The sequence below is a fragment of the Cystoisospora suis genome (genome assembly GCF_002600585.1).
Source record: "Cystoisospora suis strain Wien I chromosome Unknown contig_4382, whole genome shotgun sequence".
Taxonomy (NCBI): Eukaryota; Apicomplexa; class Conoidasida; order Eucoccidiorida; family Sarcocystidae; genus Cystoisospora; species Cystoisospora suis.
The window spans coordinates 1,338-25,273 of NW_027157174.1; the positions used below are offsets into that span (position 1 = coordinate 1,338).

Consider the following 23,936-nt stretch of genomic DNA (forward strand, 5'->3'; position numbering starts at 1 on the left):
GGGGGGGAACGACGAGAATGTATCTTGTTGATTTTTGTCTTGAGTGTGAAAGACTTTTCAAATTTCTGTTGCTGTATGCGTTGGAAGACATTGATAATGAGGATGATATGATGACATGTTTCTTTCGTTCTCTGTTAATGCCTCTATCTCTTTCAGTTACTTTCTTCTTTCCTCACCCAAGAAGTTCTATAGCTACGGATGTCCCTGGAAAAGAGCTCTCTCTCTCGGGGATTCGTAGAGCAGAAGTACCTGCTCAGATTGAAAGAAGAAGAGACAGACAGAGAGAGAAAGAGAAAGAAAAAGCAGGGCGACCAAACAGACACCAAGGTCGACAGGCAAAATAGTAGAAGAGAGAAGAAAAGCCGAGTTGAATCGAGGTTGGGTCGATAGTTTGGTTCTTTCCTCTGGATGTAGAGCTTAAAATGAAGGCAATAGTAGCCGTGTGTATAAAGGAACACACATGAAGATAGTAGTAGTGGAAGTAGTGGCGTTAGCTATCATCGGTTCCTCTTTTCTCACGGGGGCCTCTTGCCGAAAGACTCAAAAGAAGGGAGGTCAGAAAAGACGGAAGGACAGAAAGAGTTAAGAAAGAAAGCAGAGAAAGAAGGAGATAAGAAAGAAAGGTTCCAGTCTCAAGACAGCATCTTGCCTTTGCTTCGCCCCCCCTCTTCGCTAGTCTCCAAAGATACTGGCTGACTGTCGTCCTCTGAAAGGCAGTCAGTGTAGTTTTACATCTTTAGAGTTCATGTTGTTGCCTGAGAGTAGATTACAAGACAGATAGACTAATATCTGAATGTGGATGGCTTGGGGAACGTTCTCTTGTTTTATTTCGTGTGAGGAAGATCCAGTGGTCCTTTCTCCCGTTTGTGAATGTCTTTCAGTGCCTTCATCAACGTTAGAAAACGAAAGGTCGATCACATAAAAAGACAGGTCTATCTCCTTCAGTTACTTAGTCTACACTGATGCTTGGTAAAGAGGGAATGCCCAAGAAAACTCATGCCCCTGAGGACGACACGCCTGTGTAGACTACTGGCAGCCAGCAACAAGCAAAAGATAGGAGTCTATCGGCATCTATATATCTATACAATATAAATAGATATGGAAGAGAGACACCCGGCTCAAGTAAGGTGGTGAAGTGGACAATGCATACGTATCTGTATGTACACGGAAGAAGCCTTGTTTCAAAGTACACAAAAGAAGATGAAGTATAGAGGGCTCACAGTCGCTTCTCGAGAAAACAGAGAACGTATTTAATGTCCCTCCTGCGTCCAACTTTCTGTTCTGAGAAAGCTTGTGTTTTACACTAACCCCCTCAAACAGTCGTCATTAGAATCGGTGCTCTCTTATAGAAATTCTCCCCTCCATAGCACAACTCTAAGAAGAGAACGTCTCTCGAAGAAAGCACTCCCTTATCCTATGAAATAGATAGATGTTCTATCTTAGAAAGACTGTGTCTTACCAACAGATCCACACACCTCTCAGCAACTTCCTCTTCTCCGATAACAACCCCGGGCCTGTTCTAATGAAAAAGAAATTCATCAGACTCCCCGAGGCGTGAGGGACTAGACTAATACCGAAATAGACGCTAAGATACATATATCAAAAGGACGCTGCCAACCGGCGATAAGAACAGCATCAGTTGAATGCCTCCACCCTTCGCTTCAAAGCCAATTTGGTGAAGTAGGTCGGAGATCTCTCATGTAAAGTTCTTTCCTTTTGAAATGGAAATGCAAGGAGGATTCATCAATCGTAAGTATCTTCCCTTGAAGCTGGGTGAATGAATAGGTACACACAAACATTCTCTCCCAGTAAAGTGCAGGCAGTTGCCAGGAAGCTCCGGAGCCGCACGGAAGGCAGCATGTCTGAGTCTATTTGACTTTTCACCGAGCTAACCTGTATGTCTATGTGCTCGTCTACACATGCGTATAGACATCATAGCCCACTTATAGAATCTCATTCTTTATGAACAGCACAATCTCAACTCTTACTTCTGCTTCCGAGGGTAAGGTATACGGCAGCACACTAGCTGCACGAGCCTACGAGGATAGCCGTCTCCTTAGTGGCCCATCTGTTTACGTAGTGACGCCTCTCCTCCCTCCCCGAAAAAGAAAAACGTTCGAAGACCCAGAAGAAGCAGCTCGTTACATACAAAAACTGAGACTTCATTGCTGCTAGATTCAGTTGGATAGTATTAGTCACGGACGACTCACCCGTCCTTGCAGAAAGACGGGAGGAGAAATTCAAAACAACCGACGGGTTCAGTAGAGATCGTATAGAGATCCCTTTATCTTGAGGGGGGAAGCGTTTCTTTCAGTTCTGCGTCTGGCTAGATGAAATGTCTTCGCAAACTGTCAGATTCTTTGCCAGTCCTTCTCCTGTCCCTCGCTCGATCTCGCTGTCTCTCTCCCGTACCTTCATACACGGCCTCTGGTAGTGCTCCTAGCGGTTAGATTCACGAGGAGGAGGAGGACCTTCTTCCCCCGTCTCGTCGTAATCATCGCCATCCTTTTCACACGTTAGTCAAGCAAGCAGCTATTTACACGGTCAGTTGCTTCGTTTTGAAGTAAGCACCGTCTATTCTCTTTTTTCCCTCGACATTTCTTCGACCATTCTACTCCGGTTTTTCCTCTCGAGAAGCTTTTCTCCCTTTTTGGCTACTGCGCCTGTTTTCTCTTACACTCACCCAAGGACGAGGTCATTCAGTCTTGTTGGGACATGCTACGGTTTCAAGTCTCGGCAGTCTTTTCGTCTCCGGGAGAAGGTTTTCTTTTGTTTTCTTTCTTTCTTGAGAGTTTAACTTCAACATTCATTCCCTTTTCAGCCGAGTAGCGGCTCAAAAGAGAGAAAGTTAGAACTGGAGTTGTCTTGAAGAAATTCTCCAAGTCTTTGTAGTACTTTACCTCTGTCCCGTCAAGTAACAACATACCTTGAGGTGTATGTACACCTTGAATAGTCATCACTGGACTTCTCGTAATTGTCTGTTGGCGGTATCTTCGCATTACCCTTTTATTAAGTTCTCTTCTTACACTAACCCTCCTCTCTTTAGGCTCCCCGGAGTTTTCTCTGCTTTCGCTCGTTCCGTCATCTGTCTCCAGTCCCAGACATTTTCTTTTTGACAAGTCAGACCTGCTGTGTTCTCTCTTCATGTCATATCTCCATCTACACCCCGGGCTTCCGTCTCTTTCTCGTTCCTTTTCTCTTCCGTCATGACTAATACACGTTCTTTGTCTCTTTCTTTCTTCAGTCTTGGTTACTTTTGTTTCCTTCCCGTCCGGCTGCCCTCTGTGCGGGTCTTTCCGGTTTGCCTCTACTTTCTCCTGAAAGGGTAGAGGGCTCCCGAGTGTGACTTCCACGTTCTAACTCTCCTTTCTTGTGAGGTCGTCTGTCTTCACCGTCACATCGTGGGAATCTCTAAGCGTCTACCCATCAACTGTTTCTCCTCACAGACCCCCTTTTCTCTTCTATCTCATCGCTGCTCGCTGTCTCCTCTCCGATTGAAGTTCTGTAGCCCGTAGGCCGCAGGAGGAGATAACAATGATGAATCTTGGGGGAGAAAGTCTCTACTGCGTATGACGCGATAGGTTTCTTTAACATGAAAGAAAACAAAAGTCTTTTTCTGGCGACGGAGACATCAACACTAGTCAGTAGGCTACGTAATTGAAGAAACCGAGAGACCGTTCCGTAGTGTATGTAGAAGAAGAATCAACCCTCCTCCGTGCTTTTCTTTTCCTCTCGCCTCCTTTCTTTTCTGCCTTCTTCTACGGAGTGGATGTAGAGAGACAGTTAAGAAGCTCGATGAAGGCCCTGCCTTTTCAAACAGAGAGAGGGAAGTAAAGAAGAAGCTAGTAAATACATGGTGAAGCTTTCGACAGGGATGGTCTACTGGAGAGTTTAAAGAGAAGAAGGTGACATAGAACTCAGTTCCAGGAAAGGGTGTTTCTCGTTCCCTTCCGTCTTCGTTTTCTCCAATTGAGCAAATGATACAAGATATCTCTCAAGGTGTTGTTACGAAGATACCTGTCATCCAAGTCGGAGCTTTCTTTCTCTCCTGTTTCATCGGCCTTTCTATAAATTACGGCATGTGTCTCTCTCTCTCTCGCTCTAAGGCTCCTCTCGTATAAAGACCAAATGAACATTCATGTTTAGGTCTGTTGGTAGGGGCGAATGTTCGTAGATAGATAGAGAGGTTTCAGGCGACTGGTCTGTCGCCATCTGTATCTATCTTCACCTACCTGTATATCTCTATCTACTTCGTGTCTCCATAGGCACATAATTTCAGAACAGTCCGTAGCTACATTTGTTCTTTGTAGACGATATCTTTATAGCTTCGACAACTTTCGCCTTCTCTGTGTTAAAGAGAGGCTCTGTCCTAGTGAGATGATGGGAGGAAGAGAGGGATTTCTTGGTGGATCATTCATAGAACAAAGAACAGCAGCAGTGCATGAAGCGGAGGGGTACTGAGGAAGACAGACAGATCACATCGGCATCATCCTTTCTCGATTTACTCTCTTCTCAGGGGGTCTCTCTATGAAGGAATAAACACACTCTACAGGCCAAGAAGATAGAAGAAGACGACGTCCTTCTCTCTCCCTTTCTTTCTTTCACGTATACGGATTCTCTCTTCTGTCCTCCGATCTCCCTGTTGAAGAGTATGGAAGTCAATAGAAGTCTCTTCTTTCGTTCTTCTTATCATCTCAAGTGTATAGAGAGGGATCTTTTCAGTCGGCAAGGTGTCTCTGAGTAGTACAGCAAGAGAAGAATAAGAAGCAAGTTGTTCTTCCTCTTCGAAGAAGGAAAGGTTTGTACAGCAACAGATGGAAGAAGAGTCTAGGACACCACCATGGAGTTCCTCAGACTTCGTAGTCGTAGCAGCAGGCGGTGACGATGATGAATCGGCGGCGCAGAGAGAGAAGGATGAGGAGAGGACTAGAGAGGTAGATGAGAAAAAGAAGGTTGAGGAGGGTGAGAGGAAGGAGACAGGCGAAGAGAAGATATGTAGAAGAGACCTCGGTGCCAGCCATGATCGGTGTTTCTCTAAGAGTCATGATGAAGAAGAAGAGAACGAGAGAGTGTCGAGTCATATGGAAGAAAGTCGAAAAGAAGAGGAGAAGAAGAATGAGAAGATGGAGGATGTTGCTCCTGTCTATCATCAATCGAGCTGTGAACAAGGAAAGGAGGAGACTGCTATAAATCTTTCTGAAAAGAACTTGATGAGGGTAACCCCCCTTATGAGAAGAGAGGAAGTAAAGGAAATGTCTCGAGCCGTCAACGAAATGACGGATACTGAATCGATACCGTCTGCTCTTCCTGCCGTAATCTCCTCTTCGCCGGTTTCTTCTTCTCTTTCTGAAGGTCAGCATCATGATGGTGTCTCTTTGGATCGAGATGAAGGTTCTTCTGAAGGCGGATTGTCGAGCTCCTGTCATCTTCAGGATGGTGTGGCCGGAGACAAAGGAAGGGAAAGGGAAGAGATGTCTCCTTCGTCTCACGAAGAAGATCACAGATCGGGAGGATGTGAGAAAGAGTCCTCTTTCTCTCCGGTAGTTGAGGAGAGAAAAGAAGGTCCTGGTGAGAATGATGGAGGGGAGGACAGGGGGCAGATGGCAGTTGTTGTCAAAGACGAAGGCTTGCTAGGTTCAATCAGGAAAGAGGAAGAAGAAGAAAGAAGAGAGGAGCAGAAGAAAGAACAGGTGGTAGTAGTAGGAGGTGAAGAAGGAAAAGCGGACGAAGAAGAGAAAGGAGATGTCGTCATGATAGAAGATGAGAAGAGAGGGGAGAATGCAGCTATGAGGGAGATAGAGAGCTCCAAGAAAGATGATGATGGCGGTAAGGAAGAGGAATGTGGGTGGGTGCTAGCTGATTGGGAGATGCAGATGGAGAAAGGAAGAGAAGAAGAAGAAGAAGAAAAGAGAGAGAAAAAGAGAGAAGAAGAGAGTGAGGAAGGGATCGTGGTGGAGGAAGAAGACGAGCTGAGAGAGAAAGGAGAAGAAGCGACTGGAGTAGAGAGTCAAGAAAAGAAAGGTGACGATGAGGAGGGTGAGGTAAGAGAACCATTGCTTGTTAACGCGGATGATTCTGATTTCGACAATCGATTCTCTCCTTCCCAGGGGCGTGACGCTACCAGAGAGGACAACACGAGAAGTTTGGATGAGAAAGCAGAGGAAGAACACGATGAAGAAGAAAGGAAGAAGACGACGATGACGGAGGAGGAAGCTGCCAGTAGCTCTAGAGAGCAGATACGGAGGGATACTACTCATCAGACTGATCCAAGAGAGTCCATCGACGAGCATCGATGTGATGTCGATGACGCTCTTGCTGCTGGTCCTGCTGTTAGCCAACGCCGTGAAGCTCCACAACAGGAAGGGGCAGAGAAGGAGAAGAACAACTCCATGATAGAGGAGAGAAATGAAGAAGAAGGAGGAAAAGAACAGAAAGTGAAGTCCTTCTCATCGCCCCGGGAAGAAGAAGAAAACGAACATAGTCATGATGGTGACGACGATGAATCGGACCATGAAAACAGCAGAGAAGAAGAAGAGGAAGAAGGAGGCAATGAAGAAGACGATGAAGAGGAAGAAGAAGAAGACGATATCGATGGTTTCCTTGACTCCTATACTTCTTCTCTTTCTTCTTTCTCGTCGTCATATCCGTTTTCTCCTTTCTTCCATCAGATGAACGGAAGGCAAGATCGTCGTGATTCTTTGTCTTCTAGGACAGCTCCTTCTCTCACTTTTTCTCCTCTTTTCTTTCCTAATGAAGAAGATCTTAAGGTTGACAACCCGACTCGCCTTTCTACCTTTCTTTCTCACCTGTGGGATTCCTCTCCCTCTCCTTCGTTTTCCACTTCTTATTCTCTCATCAACTCTGCTCTTCATGACTCCACTGTAAATCCTTCTCTTCATCCTAATTCGGAGATCTCTTCTTCTTCTTCTCCTGCTGAAGTCTCTTCGTCTTCTTCATCTTCCCATGAGTTCTTTCCTACTTTTCAGGCGCAGGCTCCTTCTCTCCATATTCTCCGAACTCTCCGGCTTCTTGATAGACGTCTTCAAAGAGAGAAGCATCATCTTCTCCATCTTAAGACCATCGACAAATCCTCAGCCACCTCGTCTCTATCGTCGCCATCTGTTAGAGAGGACGAAGGCCAAGGTCGGGTTGGCGTCGATCCCACAGTCTCTTCATCTAAGATTTCTTCAGAGGAAGGAGATTTCACCTGTCAGCGGAGGGATGGCGAGCTTCAGAATAGAAGAACAACAGGAGATTCTCTCAACAAAGGCCACAATACTTCTCCCAGGGGGGAAGGAAAAGAAGTTTCCTCTTCTTCCCCGTCACCTTCGTTATCGTCTTCATCTTCTGCTCGTTCTTCTCAGAGAGCTCTGTTTCTCGCTAGTAAAGGAGAAGGGCGTGAACTTGTTGTGACGGACGATGGTCTGAGAGAAGAAAACAAGGAGAGACATCAAATGAGAGGAGAGATGAATCGAGAGAGTGGAGGTGATGGAGGAAGCAAAGAAGATGAAGGAAGTCTAGCCTGCATGAGAGGAGCTCTGCTTACCAGTGAGACAGATGATTCTTCATGTGATCGACAGAAGGAAGACAGCAATGTTAAGAAGGTAGGAATGGAAGAGAAGAAAGGAGAAGAAAGTTCCATGGATGACAACAAGAAGATTTCAGACCTTCCCCGTGACGAAAAGTTAAGTAGTCCTCTTTCTCTAGACTCTGGTAGATCTCTAAGAATCTCTGCATGCGCGTTTATTCCTTCTCCCAGTGGTCTATACGCGGGAGAGGGCTCTGATCATCTTCGAGCTGAAAAGGAGAATCTCTCCGGGTATCGAGCTGTCCTAGGATCAGCAGAAGGTAGTCTTCTCCTTTTTGATTGCTCGCGTCTCATTAACAAGAGGTCGCTCCCATTCTCAAGCATAGGCAGAAGGAGACATGTGAGGGGAACGAGAGTCAACGAGAACGAGACCTGCGTGACGAGCGGTCATCCTAGTGTACATGCAACTTCAGACGATCACGGTATCAATACAGGTACTTCACAATCACCCTCTCGAGTCTCTCCCGGTAGATCGATCTTTTCTTCTTCTTCTTCGTGTTGCCCCAGCAATGGCGTAGAGGACAGTGATGAGGAAACAGAGAGTGAGGATGCCGACCGTGAAAGACATCCTTTCATTTCTTCACCTTCCTCGTGTTTTTCTTCTTCTTCTTTCTCTTCTTGTTCGTCTCCTTCGTTTCCTCCTTTACACCTTCGAGGTCATACAGATGAGATCTCCTGTATTTCTTCTGATAAAGCAGGGTACCACGTCGCCTCATGTGCCATCGATGGACGTGTTTTGGTACATCAAATTCCTTTTATTCTCGTTCTTACAGCAAGAAAACTCCCTTCATCAAAGTCACGAGTCTTAGCATCTTCTTCGAACTCCCCTCCTGACAGTGCTAACCCGAACGATCCTTCCTTTCTTTATTCTTCGTCTTCTTCTTCTTCTTGTACGTATCCTCGTGACATAGGAGAGAAGGCATCGGTACCTTCATCTCGATCTACACCTTCTTCGTGTACCCCAGGGTGTCGAGAATCCTCAGGAGCGCCGCCGCATGGGCTGCATTCATATCGATCTTCTCCGTCGATTCTCTTCACTCATGAGCACATGAGGAAAGGTAACAGAGTCGATTGTCGAGCTAGTAGTGAGAACGAGCATAGCTCCAGTAGTGAGGGAAGTAAAGGAAGTCGAAGAAGAAGAGCAGGAGAAAAAGAAGGAAGGAAAGAGAGAAAAGGGGAGGCTGTACACAGTAATGAACATAGTGACATGTCTAAAGATTCTTCTCATATCTCATCTTCTTCGTCTTCTTCGTCGTCGGCATCCTGTAATTCTTCTGCCTCTTCGTCCTCATCCCGTCGTCCTTTCAAACGGTCTGCGACTTATTCAGCAACGACAGCGACGTACTTCACTTCAAATCTCTTAGGGACGACATCTGCCTCGCCGGCGGCTGTGAGCGTAGGTATCAAGCCTGTCTCAGGGAGGAGGAGATCCAGTCAAGGCCTCCCTAGTAAGAGCGACGGGAGTAGTAATAGTAGTAGTTCTATCAGGAAGTTCAACGGCCGTGAGAAGAACTGTGAGGGGGGAGAAGGAAGAAGAGAGGGAGAAAGAGAAGATGGAGACGAAGGAGACGTGTATGTGAGAAACGAGTTTTCTAGCTCATATGTGCCGGAGAGAAGAAGCGACACGTCGTCGTCTTATGTGTATGGCATGGACGCAGGCGATCATGATAAAGCACGTTGGATGGAGAAGAAGAGAGGTGACGGAGGGTCTTTTCTTCGAGATTGTTTCACAGTCTTATCTCATAGTGACGACGATGAAGAAGATGATGGAGATACTCTAGCGAGAATGCGGGATACGAGTGAAGAAGGTGTAGAAGAAGAAAGGTCGAGGAGGAGTACCGAAGGCAGAAGAGAAGGATGTGAGAAGAAGAGACGATTCAGGAAGAGAGACACTTCACAAGATCAACTCCAAGATCTTCTCTCCATTCCTCCCTTATGGTCTGTTGTCTTTCCTCAGCCTCTTTTTTCTATAGCTATTGATCCTTGTTTCTATGTATGTACACCTCAACCTCAGACGATACATCTTCTCCTGTCTCCAAGTCTTCATAGTCCCTCTCTTCTTGTTCGTTCTTCAAATCCTCTTCCAAAACATCTTCCTCTTTGGTTTCAGAATTCTCCTGTCTCCTCTTCTTCATCTTCTTGTCGCCGTCCACCTCTTTCTTCTCACCTCAGTCAGCAACAACGCCGAGACATAGGATTAGAGCAAGAGGGAGAAGGAATGAGAGAAGAGAGAAGATCCGAAGAAGGAAATGAAGAGAGAAGAAAGCCCGATCTTTTCAGGGGCAGTCAGGTGCATGAGAGAAAAGAAGATGGTGTATCTGTTAGATCTAGTATCCATCATGATGAAGATCTCTCAACATTTACAACACGAAAAGAAGAAGGCAGAGACGCTCCCGATAGTCTCAGTAATAATAGCCGTAGCAGCCGTAGAACACCACGAAAGACACATGAACAAGGGGAAGAGTATCTCTATCGACCTACTCCTACGGTTGGGACGTCCACTTCTTCTTCTTCTCCTATGATCCATCCTTCTCATTTTTCTTGTTCTTCTTCATATCCTCAACAGCATGTACATCAACCTCAGTGTCTTATCTTTGGAAGTCTGGATGGCCGTTTAATCCTTCATCGTCATGGATATTTCTACACATCTAATCACTTAATCCATTCAGGCGAAGGAGCCATCACATGTATCTCGTGGAGAAACTCTCTTCTCGCTTGGTCTAATCAACTCGGTGTGAAGATCTTAGATGTCGACACACAACAGAAAGTCTCCTTTATACCGAATACATCTCCTTCTCTCTCTTCCTCTTCTTCTTCTTCGTCTTCGGCGACTAGGGGTGAGAAATGTCAGTTGGAGTGGGCCGCAGATGATGTGTTGTGTATCTGCTGGAGACATCTGATAAGAATTGTATGTATTCGCAGTAAAGATCTCTTAGGGGTTGTCGATAGCGATCTTCATCCTCATACATTATCTTCTTCTTTAGCTAGTCCAGGAGCTCAGCAGCTTCAAGGAAGTCTCTCTTCGAACCAACAGGCATCAAGGACACGGATTCCGGGAAGAGAGAGTGATACACTGCGTCCTTCTCATCCCTCCTCTTCTCTTCATCTGTCTCAGTCTCATATCCATCATAGAGACCTTTCTTCAAGTGGAAAGAAAAACGAAGGGATGCAGAGAGAGGCCTCGCTATGGCCCTATCAGCATCAGAAACCGCCTTCTCATCAAGGCAACCAGGAGCTTCATCTTTCTTCAGGCCAACTGTTGCATGCAGTCGGTGGTGGGACAAGCCAAGCGGGGACTGGTCGATATGAAGGAATCGCAAATAGATCCTCTCTCTTAACATCGTCTTCACAGACAAAGAAGTCGGCATCTTCATTGAAATATGCAGAGGTCATCTTCTCTCTTGACTTTTTCAGTGGATCTCCACCTCTCTCTCCTCTTAGCGGGATTCTCGTTTTCAAGGTAAAGCATGCGGCGTGTCTCTTACAGGATGGAGATGATGCGGCGGAGAAGTCCAGGGAAAAGAAAGAAAAGCAACAGCAGCAAGAAAGGCGACGAGGAGGAGAGTCCATGGATCATCATACAGATGGCAAGAAGACGAAGGGACCACTTCTTCTCGCGGCTTTATCTCTGTCTCCTTCTTTATCTTCTTCTTCATCTTCGGTTTTAGATGTTTTCTTAATAGGAAGAGATGGAGAGATAAAAAGCGAAGAGAAACTAAGGCTCTCATCGCCTCCTGCATATGATGAGAACAAGTTCCCCATCTCTCAGAAGCTAGGACCGTCTTCCTCGATCAGTCATGCATCTCTTTCATCTTTCAACCACAACGACCCCAGTAAGAAGACCGCTTTTCTTCTGAACTCTACCAGAGAACATTCTTCTTCTCATAGTCAAGTGAAGGGAGAAAATCCTTTTGTGCAAGAAAGAGGAGGAGAAGAGCAGAAGATAAAAGAAGAAGAAGAAGAGAAGGTGTGTGTATCCAGTTTCCTTCCTTGGAATCTAGAAGCAAAAGGAGTAGGAGGATTACTCACGAGAGAAAGTCTCTTCTGGCTGGTAAGCAAGAGATGAATACAGAAGAACAAGAAGGAAAGAGCTTCTGTCTTCCACATCCATGTCACCTCCTTCTCCTTACATCCGGTTCACAGAAGTCATTTCTTAGGAGTCTCCTGCAGTCATCTATGTATGTGGATTTATAGATATATATATATGTAGATGTAACCTTGTCTAGGTGTACATTTTCCGTAGCTGTACGTATTCTCTCATAGAACTTCACTAGTCTGTGCTTTTCGACTTGTCGCTGTATCAATCAGGAGATCTGTTTTCTTCTCTCCAAGTGTATATACATCTCTCACGCGCATGTAGTCGTCAGTGCATGACTCTTTATGTCTATGACTGTCCTTTCAACAAGGTGCTTTCGCCCGAGCAGGAGAGAGAAAGAGAGATAGAGAAATCTGAATGCTTTTGATCTTCACTTCTCCTGTATGTACGTGATTCATTCCCAGTGAGAAGTGTCTCTAACAAGGGGAGAAATATCTAACTGTACGCAAGTTCTCTTTTCTCGGTCTAGATATAGTTCATTCATTCCTTTTCTTGAGAAGAGAGAAGAAGAAGAAAGACAAAGTGCTGCTACGTGACATTTTCCTTCACTTCTGTGTCTGCGTCTAGAGTGGCTGCAGTTCATCTTCTGCCTATAGCCTCTTTTTCTTCTTCTCTCTTTTCTTCTCCTCCTCCCTGTGATTCCTATCCTAGTTTTTCCGGCAGCAGATGAAACAGACACAAAGTATAGTTAGATGTATCGTTTTGCCTACTCCAACTATCTGCTTTATCTATATCTCTCTCTTTCTTCTCTCTCTATATGTAGATTGGACTGAAAGATGAATCTTGTATGAACGGTGCACGAGTGACATCGATGTCCGAGAGAGAGGAAAGTAAGAATATCTATCCATCCATTTATCTGTCTGCCTCTCTCATTCTGTCTTTATACTGTGTTTGCCGTTGTTGTAAGTAGGTATGTTCTTTCAATCTTTTCTTCCTTTCTTCTTTCTTTCTTTCTTTCTGTTTGTAATGTCTTTGTGTGAATGTAGATACGGCCACGCGATGATGAAGATCAAGCGCTCTCTCTTTTATCAAGAGCGTGTGATTCTCCAGGGCGATTAGTTGAGTTTCTTCAGACTGCAAGTCGAGTGTCTCCTTCTTTCCTCTTACATATGTGCCATGCGTCGATTCTCTCAAACCTCCTGTCTAAAGGTCATCCGCTTGTTGCAGCTTCTCTCGTCCCAGTGCTTTCCAAGCATCTACTCCAAGATGATGTAGACAAGAAGAAAGAAGAGAAGAAGGAGAGAAAAGCGTATGAAAGGAAGTCGAGAGAAGACGTCTCTATTATAAATACGAACTGGTGGGTATCTCTTATCCTTATGTTTCATTCTTTCAAAGCTTTGCCCTATCTTCTCTTCTTCTTTCCTTTACCTTCACTAACCGATTCCTCTTCTTCTCCTCATCTTCTCTCATCTTCTGCCTTAGCACAAACATCTACACCTGGTCAGAGAGGGGATGAAGACAAAGAAGAAGATGCACAGGAGACAGCATCATCATGTGTCTCCCCAAGAGTCTATGAGTTGTTTCTGACTCTCTTAGCCTTCTGTCCTTCATCTTCTTCTTTCTCTTCAAAGCTAATGGCGTGGAAAGATACAAAAGATCGACAACGGGAAAGTTCAGAAAAGAAGAAATCTCCTGAGAAACAAAGAGGAGAAGAGACACAAGGTTCTCATACTGAGAGGGAGAAGAGATTATCTTCAGTAGTTCATACACCTGAGATAGAGACACATTCTCTTTCTTCTTCTAAAGGGATATTCGAAGAGGCGAAGGAGCCAGAAAGGAAGAAGCACGAAACACCACGAGAAGGACTCTCTTCTACTTCTTCAAGTCTTCTTAATCATCATCGCTTTTCTTCTTCTTCTTCTTACTCTTTCTTCGTTTCTCTCCAAAATGCAGTAGCCTTCTGTTTTGCTGTTAGGCAGTGGGGGCATTTGCCTGCATCGATCGCCTTCCGTCTTCTCAATCGTTTACGTCAGTTTGTCTTTCATCTCCATCCGATTGAAGTTGCGAGTCTGTCGCCTTATATGCGGTCAAAAGTTTTAGATGATACTCAAGAGAAGGAGGATATGAGATATACTGGCATGAAAGAGAAGACTGATTCTTCTTCCTCGTCTTCTGCGTTGTCATTGTCTTCTCCTATTACCTCTATTCCTTCTTCTTGTTGTGCTTTAGACCCTTCTCTCTTCTCGCTCATTTTCTCTGTCATCTCTCATGCAACGGAGAAGAGACAATCGGGGAGAAGAAGAAGTAGGGAATTTTCTTCATTTCCTAGTGAGAGGGAGGAAGAAGAAAACAAAGATCGTCAGAGCTTTTCCCCTTCTCATAATAGAGACTCCTTTGAATCTAGACTCTCTCGTGAGAATGTGCGTACTATAGCTACGGGAGAAGGAAAAGAAGAAGAGACAGGAGAAAAGCAAGAGACGTCTTCCTCTTCTTCTCCTCGTCGTCAGTCCTGTCTTGAATCTTCAAGTCCCCAGAGAAGATTTGCTTCTCCTTCTCTTGCGGATAACCCTTCACCTGATGAGACGGGTATCATCGCCGCGTCTTCTGCCTCTTCGTCTTCTTCTTCTTCGTCTCATGAAGAGGTCAAGAAGATCCATCGAAAGAAGAAGAAGAAGGAAGAGGAGATGAAGGGCTCTCAAGTGCAATACGCTCGAAGTCGTCTCATAGCAAAGTACCTCCGTTTTCCGTGCTGGGGGATCTGTGAGCTTTCCAGGAGTCATCTCGGCTGTCTTCCTTTCACTCTAAACAAGGAGGGAATCCAGACGAACAGGAATAAGGATAGTGAAGATTCATCTAGAAAAGACTTGAGAAAGGGAGAGAGGTTTTTCTTCCCATGTGCTTCTTCCCCCGTCTATTGCCCAGGGTGTTGTGAGAGAGTTCTCTCGCTGACTTATTGCTCTCATGTCCATCAGCATCAACATGACTTCTCCTCTTCACCTTCACTTTGCTCAAACTCTTCCTCTTCTTCTCTTTCTCCATCTTCTTTCTTCTCCTATCATAGCCCTTCTCATCGTCAGAGTTCGTGTGGAGTTGTCCTGACGAAGAAAGCTAGAAAGCTTTTACTTCGAAGTGCAGCTGAGCTAGCGTCTCGTCTCTTCCTCCTTCGAGTGACCTTTGATTTTCTTCTCCTTCTTCAGTCTCCGCATGTCTTTCCTTTCCTACGGGTCTGTTGTGCTCGGGTCTTTCATCAAGGCTCTACTGTACATACACCTGACCTAGGGGGAGAAGGAGAGGAGAATAAGGAAATAGACGAGAATGAGGATCACCTCTCTTCTCGGCCGTGTCAGATTCCTTCTTGCTTTGATGCGAGAATACATAGACAAGAAGACAACGACGGCAAAACTCAGGAAGATGAGAAGATCTGTCAAGAGGGAAGCGCTTCTCTTGTTTATATGAAGAAGAGAGAAGAAGAGAAACGGCAAGAGAAATATGAAGCTGAGATGAAGGAACTGCAGTATGTCATTGAAGCTATACCAAGTCGAGCAGAAGAACTCCTTCGTATTGATGTGAGGAAAGGTCTCTACATTCTTACGTACCGACGGGAGAGAATAAGAAGGACAGATGAATATGATATCATCTCTCCTTCGAATCATCGCCAGAGATCACATGGAGAAGAAGAGAGGGTCAGGGGAGATCAAGAACGAACCGTAGAAGAGCAGGAAGAAGACGAAAACGAAGAGGAAGAAGAAGAAGAAGACACCCTCAGGGAGACAAATGACTATGTGAAAGGAGAGAAGGAGGGGAAGCTAGAAAAAGAAGAAGAGATAGTAGAAAGAAAATCAGTTGACGGGACGGAACTCTCAAGAACAGGGAGAGAAGAGAAAGGAGAGAAGAGGAGAGGAGAAGAGGAAATAGAAGAAAGCTCAGACATGAAGAAGATCGTTAAAGAAGAAGAAGAAGGAAGAAAGGTTTCTTATGATTCCTTTGATGGCAGAGACAGTCAAGAAGTTGATAGGAAGAAGAAGACGAAGAGAGAAAAAGAACAAGACTCCGCGCAAGAGATGAGTATCGTCATGAGAGAAGGGAGAGAAGAACCACAGGACAGAGACAAGGAAGAAGAAGAAGAGAAGAAGGCAATCGATGTGCGACATAACAATGATAGAGAAAGAAAGAGGATGAAAGATGTTGAAGGTGTAGAGAAGAGCCGCTTCAGAGAAGCGAGTCAGAGGGGGAGAGAGAGAAATGAAGATGAAGGAGATGTTGTCACGCGAATCGACTTTCTCTTCCCTGTACATCGAGTCGTCCAATCGTTGAAGCGAACAGCATCAGCTTCAGCACCTCTCTATCTATTTCTCTATCTCAAAGAAATCTTCGATATATGCCCTCAGGCTACCAAAGATTACTACTTCCTACAGGTCAGTCTCCACGTCTCTCCGTCACTCTTTGTCTCTCTCCCTCTTTTTATCTCTCTACCTACCTATGTGATTGATTGTCTATCCGTCTATCTATCTATCTACCTATCTATCTACCTGCCCATCGACCTATCTATCTATCCACCTATCTACCTACCTACCTATCTATCTATCTATCAGCCTATCTATATTCATCTACCTCTCTCTATGCAGTCACTATGGTCTGTACAAGTGTTTGTCTGTACATCTTTCATGAAGTCCTCTTTAGCTTTGTATTCGGATATAAGGGGGAGTGAGCGCGTAAGAAGGCTGGTATGGGACTAACAATGCTGTTTTTCTTCTCTTCTCTTTTGTTTTCACCTAAGGAGCCGTGAAGAGGTCTGTCTGTCTGTCTGTCCAGTCGAGAAAGGAAGAGATCAGCTTTCACGCTCTCGACAGACAGGCCCCTTTTCTTGTTCTCCTTCTTATCTTTCGTCTTCTTCATCATCAACCGAAGCGCCTTCTCTCTGTATATCTGAAAGATTCCTCACTTCTCATCGAGTTTCTCTCATTCATCTATCTATGCATAACGATATGTTTACTGAAGGGGTTCGCAACAAGGGTTCTTCTATAGCTCTTCTTTTTTTGCCGATAGACAGCCTCATCTCTCTTCTCTGTGTCTCTTCACTCTCGGTATATAGATTTTCATGGAGTGATTGGCACTCATCCTATTTTCATCATTTTCTTCTTCATCTCACTTCCTCCACCTCGTCTTTTATGTATTCTTCTTTCCTGTTCTTTGTGCATGGGTGTTTTCGCTTTTTTCTCCTCTTCTGTCTTTCCTTCTTCTTTTCGATTCTAGGTTTATCTGTATCTTCGTTTTGCTCCTCATCTTCTCTTGTCTTTCCTTCAACGGGCTGACGGGGGATATGACTGTAATGAAGTCTTGACTCTGATTCGCACCGTGTCAGGAGGTGCGCCTGCCTATCTTTCTTCTTCTTCAAACAGTCATTCTTCTCCCTATCTCCAAGGCAACGATCATGATAGATCTGCTTATACAACAGCTTTATATACATACATCCTCAATTCTCTTCATGACGGAGAATCTTCTTCTCCTCCTCTTCTTCCCCCTCTTGAATCCCTTCCTTCTTCTGCGTCTTCCTTGCTCTCCCTGTCCTCATCTCCTGGCGATCATCGGCTACTCATCCCGACACCCTTTTGTTCTTCTTCTCCTACTCTTACTGATCCTTCATCAAAACAACCTTGCATGCTTCCTTTCTCGTCATCTTTACCTCCCGCTCTTCTCCATTGTGAAGCTTTCCTTTTAGGACGTCTTGGGCGTTTCTCTGAAGCTCTTCATATCTTAGTTGAAGATCTAGCAGACATCCCCGCAGCTGTCTCATTAGCTTGGGAGAGCTCAGATCCTTCTGTATGGAAGATTCTTGTTTCTGCTATAGTTGTACAGCGTCCTTGTTATATCACCGAGATGATGGATTCGCTGGATGATCATCTCAAGGGAACTTCGTCGGCTTATATTCGGAGAAATGAAGGATCTTGGTGGGAATCAGATGATGACGTCGTCTTTCTCACAACAAATGAAGGAAAGAGAGATGAAAAGAGAGAAGACCATCGTCACGACGATCATCCTATGCTCTTGTTGAAGAAAGAAAGAGGTCTCCAATCTTCTCACGAGGAGAATAGACACAAGAATTTCAATGTTGACAGGAACTCCCATCATTTATCAGGTGCTTCTTCTTCTTTATCTCGTTCTCGTAGACCTTCTTCATCTGATAAGTGTCAAATCAGCGATATAGGAGGAGACGCTTTTTCTTTCCAACCCGAAAGCTCTCGATCTCCTCACGCATCTGTGTATTCTTCTTCTCAGCGTGGAGAGACTGGGTGGAGAGAAGAAGAACAGACAATGAAGAAGAAAGGTCTCTCAAAAGAGACGAAGACGGAAGAGAAAGAAGAAGATGCAAAGGGAGATAAAGGTCAAGATGATGATAAAGAGGATATATCTGAGGGACAAGGAAAACGACAGAAAGGCGAGAAGGAAGTAGATCATCCGGAGAGCGAAGATCCAAAGACCGAGGATGAAAGAAGAAGAAAGGCTGATGCTCTAGGAAGGGTTGCTACCTCCCCCAGGAAAGGAGGTGACAATGAGAAGAAAAGAGAGACTTCTTTACGCTCACCAGATTTCTTAGAAGAAGAAGAAGCTCGTCTTACATCAGAGAAATCTATTTCTGTTCAGCCGACTCCGACAATAGAGTCCTCGTCTCACTCGCTCTTACCTCCCTCAAAATCATCTACACATGAGAAGCAAGAAGACCTCTTATCGTCTTCTTCATCTTCACCTCCAAGCATCTCAACTGAACCTCGGGCTATTTCTCAGATTCCATCCAGAGAAGATAAGATAGCACAACAAGAAGAAGAAGAGACAGGTCAAGTGAGAAGCAGACGAAGACGAAGAAGAGAAGGCGAAAGACGAGGATCCGTAGGAGAGAAAGCTCATAATACTGCTCATAGTGATGAAGGGGGTGGAGCGGCAGCTGTAGCTGCTTTATTGGCTCCTCTTCACTTATTGAAGTCTTTACCATCGCATGCGATTCATCTGATTCCCCGTCTCCAGAGAAGGCTATCTCCTCTCTTTAAACAACGACAGCTAAAGGAAGATTTCTGGACGGCCGCGAACGCCTGCTTAGAAGAAGATCTAAAGCTCTTAGGCCATCAACTCTTACTTCGAAGACGCCGTGGCGTTGCTATATGCCCGGGTGCTGCCTCTTCTTCTTCTTCTTCTCTTACAGGAGCATCTCTATATCAAAATCAGCATTATGCGACGTCTCCTTGGACTGGATCGAATACAACAGGGAGGAGAAGAGCGGGTGAGGAAGGAGAAGAAGGAAAGAGAAGCTTCATGATGATGATGAATAGAGGGGAGACTAGGGGAAAAGCAGGAGAGAAGAATTCCATGTATGTTACTGGGGATGGTCGAGGAATAGGAGAGGGGGAAGAGGTGAGGTATCTTTCATTCGAGAATGCTAGATCGAAGTACGATAGAGAGAAGACACAACGGTTGCTTAAGGCTGTACGAAAGAGAATAGAAGAACTCGAAAGAGAAATGAAAGAAGAAGAGCGTGAAAGACGAAGAATCTTCAGTGAAGGAGAGGTAAGAAAAGAAGGAGAGACTCCACGTAGTAGTCGTTGTGAGAGACGAGACATGATGAGGATGGTGGATGGGAACAAAGAAATGAGAGAGACAAGTGTACAAGGGAAGCAAGGATTCTCAGCAGGTAAGAGAGGGACAAGTCTCTTCCCAACGACTGAAGGATATCGAGTTCTTGCCTCTAGCGATTTCGAGGAAAGAATTCTCATGAAGCTTTCACAGACGAAGCAAGCAACATTTCAGAAGAAAAGAGCTAATACAGATATTGTTCTAACTCGAGTCTCTCCAAAACTTAATAAGAATGACAATCAAGGAATGTTGAAGAAGACAGAGGAAAGAGATCTTTCCTCTTCTTTGACTACCTCCTCTCCGTCCTCACATCCAAGACATCATACGCTTCCCTCATCAGCAACCATAGATGGGAGTTCGAGCCTCTTTTTATCTCTTCAGAAGGGTTCTATTCCTTCATCTGAAAAGACTTCATCTTCTCTAGAGAAGTCTCATCTCCTATTGCCATCTCATCGAAAGAACCATGCAGAGGTGTCTATCGAAAGCACTAAGACGACTCCTCCTCCTCCTTCTCGTCAAAGTGGGCCTATCAATTCGAATCCTTCTTCTCTTTCTACGAGTGTCTCATCCTCATCGTCAGCGTCTTCGTCTTATACAGGAACACTCCAAGAGCATGAAGAAGTACAAGACAATGAAACAGAAGCTTCTTTAGATGGAACAGGAGGAGAAGGAGTGGATGAGCGTATGACAACTCATACAAGAGGATCAAGCGGGGGACGAGAAGGTGAAGGAAAGACAGGAGCAAGACTCGGAGAAGGCAGCAGCCGTCATCGATCAAAACACCAGAGTATATTTCGTTCTTTACTATCGATTCATCCAGGAACAGGAGGAGGAGGAGGAGGCGCTTCGAGTAGTCGTGAGAGTAGTCATCAACAGGCTGGTGGTCTCGAGACTTCTTCTTCTTCTGCCTTAGGTCTTCTAGGAGGTCCTCGTGGTCGCGCTCCAGGTGATGTTGCGAGTAGTCATTGCAACGCGCCTGGGAATAATAGTAACAGCTTAGGGGAGACGAGGCCCGAGGTTCATCAGTCTGTCGGTAGTCATTCTGATCACTATGGGAAGGAGATGAACATGGGAGGCATGGCTGGAGAAGGGGGAGATAGGGAAGGACTGAGAATGAATGAAGAGACTCAAGGAAGTGAGGAGATGAGGGTATTTGAGAAGAAGAAGAAGAAAGGAAGTGGCGAAAGTGGGAGAGGAGAGAGAGATGATAATGGTCAGTTGAGAGAAGATGAGAGGAGGAGTTATGATAGTCGAGTCATAGATAACGTGGAAGGGATGAAGGCACTTGAGGTGTATCTACAGAGTGATCATGACTATAAGAGTAACAAGAGAAGACATGAAGGAGATTCATCACTTGAAAGGTTCTTTTCTTTTCTTCTCACGGACTGTGTTATATGCGGTCATGCTATCAACTCCAAGCCAGGTCCTCGTCTTGACTGGAAATGTCATACCTCTGGTCTAACATCCGATGCTTCTTCTTCTTCCTCTTCTAGGAGAAACAGTAGTGCTTGTAAGGAAGTCATGTTCCTTGAAAGAAATCGTCTTTCTTCTATGAAAGAGAATATTTTTTCTTCTTCTTCCTCTTCTTGCATGACTCCTTCTTGTCCTTCATCAATGGCGTATCTACGAGATGAAAGAGGAAGTCCCTTTAGAAGTGATTTCCATTTTCGACAGCTATCCTCTCGATGGTCTCCCGGTAGATCGCCTTCAGCTATTGTCGCGTTCTATTGTGGACATTCGGCTCATAGAGAATGTCTCTTGGCAGCTAGGACAATAGCACCTGAAGAAGAGGAAAGTTACTCAACTTCTTTTCGTCACCATTTTCAACAAGATTTCACTTCAAGCACTCATCATATTTCTTGTTCTTCTCCTCGATACAATAGAGTTAAAACTCCTCTTAGTAGCCGCCGCATTGGCATCTGGAAAGGAACGATAGAATCAACAGGGGGAGGTCGAGGACATAGGGACAGTGTAACTCCTCGTAGAGAGGGAGAAAGCCCGGCTTATCTCTCTATGCTAACAGAGGCAGGAGGAGAGCCAGCAGGTAGTCTTTCTGACAGATGTCATGGAGATAGAAGGTCTCGAGGAAGGCTCGGAGAAGAAAAAGAAGAAGAGAGAGGACGAAATGAAGAACCAGAAGAAGGCAGAAGAAATGCAATGGAAAAGGATGGTAATGAAGACGTTGGAGGTGGAAGGACTACAGGAGAGGAGAGTCGTAGAGGTAGTAGGAGTAGTAGCTCAGGTGTGCAACGATCACTTCGTACAACTGATAGTAGAATGAATGAGATGAAAGAAGAGAACCCAAGTTCCAGAGAAAGAAAACGTCATAAGCAGAAGGAAGACGAGAAAGAGGGGGATGATGAAAAGAAACAGAGACGTCTTCTTTCTCTGTCGTATCACTGTCCTGTATGCCAGCAAACACCTTTAACTGCATGGCTAACAGAGGGATGTATCTTTGGTCAGCAAGAAGAACTTCAGATGACAAGAGAAACATGAGGATAGAACAACTCTAATGCTCTTTCAGACTATTTCCACAGGTGAAAGCACAAAAAGACTGTTTCTCCCTCTTCTTAGAAGCACACGTCAGTCTCTTTCTTCTGTTCTACTTATGATCATCTTACCAAGTTTTCTCTTGTGAATCCGTCTTATGTAATACACCTCAGTCAAGTTCGTTGACTGAGCTCTCGTCGCTACTAGACAGTCAGACGCTCAAGCTGCATGTACAGCGGTGACTATATGTATCTAGTAGGGGGTGGGGGCAGACGGCGATTCAGCAATAGGGGAGGAATTCTGTTTTTTCATGCATGGCCGAGCTAAGCAGATTCCTAGATAGGCAGATTGGTTGATCAGTGAAGAGTTCGCAGGTAGGATAGGATGACGATGATGTAAACATGGATACATCGAGTGTCGAATAGCCCCCCATCTCTCGCTTTTCCTTCTGTCTAAGAGGAGAGAGAGGGGGGGGTGAGAGGGCGAAAGAGAGGAAGAGGAAGAGACACAGAAGAAGAGGATGATGATGATGATGATGAAGGAGCCAGATGTGTTGTGGTGAGGTCTTTCGTTTGCTTGCATATGCGATAGGAGCTTCATTTCGGAAAGGTGGGACAGGTGTCCAATACGCCGCCCTCTCTGTTCTACTCTATCAAGACAGGGGGGTGTCGCCACTTAGCCTGCCTATCACTCCTACGAGGAGTAGCGTGTGTGAAGGCGCAATGGATGGTGTAAGAGTATCAAAAGAGTCTTAAGACAATCTTTATTCCTTTCTTTTTTTCAGTGATGATACAGTGGTGTTTTCCTCGTGTCTTCAAGAGAGAGAAAGACAGAAGAGAGACGTTTAGTAGTCCATTGCTTTTCCGTCAGTCCATCATTACGAAGTCTATCACCTTACAACTTCATGATCATCAAGAGTCTCATATGTGAAGGAACTCCTCCTGCTAGGAAGAATTTAGAGGGAGAGCTTAAGCCACGCACTTCAGCATTTGACTTAAGAGGGACGAGATATGAGAGAAGCTCGAAAGGCTAGGTGTATTTTCTTTGAAGACTCACGATGCGCTAACCAAGCAGGTATCTCTATCCCTTCACTATACATATATGTGGATATACACTGATGTGGAATGCGAGATACGAGAGAGGGGGTATGAGGATCGTATGTTATTATGTATGAGCACTCGCATGCAGGAGTTTAGAGAAAGGGTGTTACTAGAAGAGGATGGTGAAGATAAGGATTTCAATTGATACACACAGGGGGAGGTCGAGCCGAGGAAGTTTTAGCGAGCTGTTAGACAGGTGGCGTGCTTATGCTATACCGCCCACCCCTCTTTTTCTTGTTTCTTGTAGAGGGTAGCTAAGTGATGTCGTGAAGTCAAAGAAGTGGATCTCGAACAGAAGGTCCTACAGAATCCTTTCCACTCCTCCTTGCTGATAGAGAAAAGAGAGATTTTTGAAGGATTGGGGAGAGAAGAGGAGAGAATTGTTTATCGGGCTGAGGTCTACAGTGAACGATTAGTCTTGTTTCGAGTCCTTGCTGCAACTGCTGATTACGTTTTGTTTGTAAAGAGGGAACACCTTTTGATAGATAAGCTGATGCTTCTTCTCGGTTTTTCTCCAGTGCATGCATGCATGGGTGCGTGCGCGCACGGGTTCGGGACTGCATCCGCTGGATGCATGGCCATTTGTTCGTTCCTTCTCCGCAAAGTGTTAACATTCTGTGACTGGGATCAAGAAAAAGAGTTGAAGAGAAAGATCAGCTAACAATGAAGGGAGAATTTCTTCTTTAACGCATGCTCGATTCTCTTCAGAGCAGCGTACAACATTAGCTGACGCTACGTAGGCGTCTCCTTTCCTTGTTCTTTTACCTGAAGTTCATCACTGGCGAAAAGATATTGTTTGAGAAGACTTCTTTCGGGTATTACTAGACGACTGCGATCTAAATAGAGTCGCGAAAGAGCTAGCCAGGTGACGTGACTCAGATCCTGAAAGAGCAGTACTCTCTCTCTCTCTCTCTATATATATATACATATATCTGTAGAATAGGATTCTTTTCCTTTCAGAGTGAATGTGGGAATGTGTTAGGCTGCTGGGAGAGAGAGACGTGGACGGGGGGAGAACTCGATTGTTTCCGAGCCCAGCCATGGGTACCCATCTAGTTACCTATGTAGACACAGTTAGTTCACCCGCTAGACACATGTA

The 23,936-nt window shown here is 45.1% G+C and overlaps 2 protein-coding genes across 2 annotated transcripts; both read left to right on the forward strand.

Annotated features, from left to right (window-relative positions):
• The first annotated feature begins 386 nt into the window (after nucleotides 1-386).
• Nucleotides 387-834, forward strand: CSUI_008023 (uncharacterized protein). The gene has a single exon (XM_068068162.1). It carries the CDS (start codon nucleotides 461-463, stop codon nucleotides 584-586), a length of 126 nt encoding a protein of 41 aa, XP_067919859.1. The 5' UTR covers nucleotides 387-460; the 3' UTR covers nucleotides 587-834.
• A 1,681-nt stretch (nucleotides 835-2,515) lies between these two features.
• CSUI_008024 (uncharacterized protein) lies at nucleotides 2,516-23,707 on the forward strand. The gene is made up of 3 exons (XM_068068163.1): nucleotides 2,516-11,639; nucleotides 12,671-16,039; nucleotides 16,878-23,707. The coding sequence occupies exons 1-3, from the start codon at nucleotides 4,815-4,817 to the stop codon at nucleotides 21,741-21,743; spliced, it is 15,060 nt and encodes a 5,019-aa protein (XP_067919860.1). The 5' UTR covers nucleotides 2,516-4,814; the 3' UTR covers nucleotides 21,744-23,707.
• The last annotated feature ends 229 nt before the right edge of the window (nucleotides 23,708-23,936 follow it).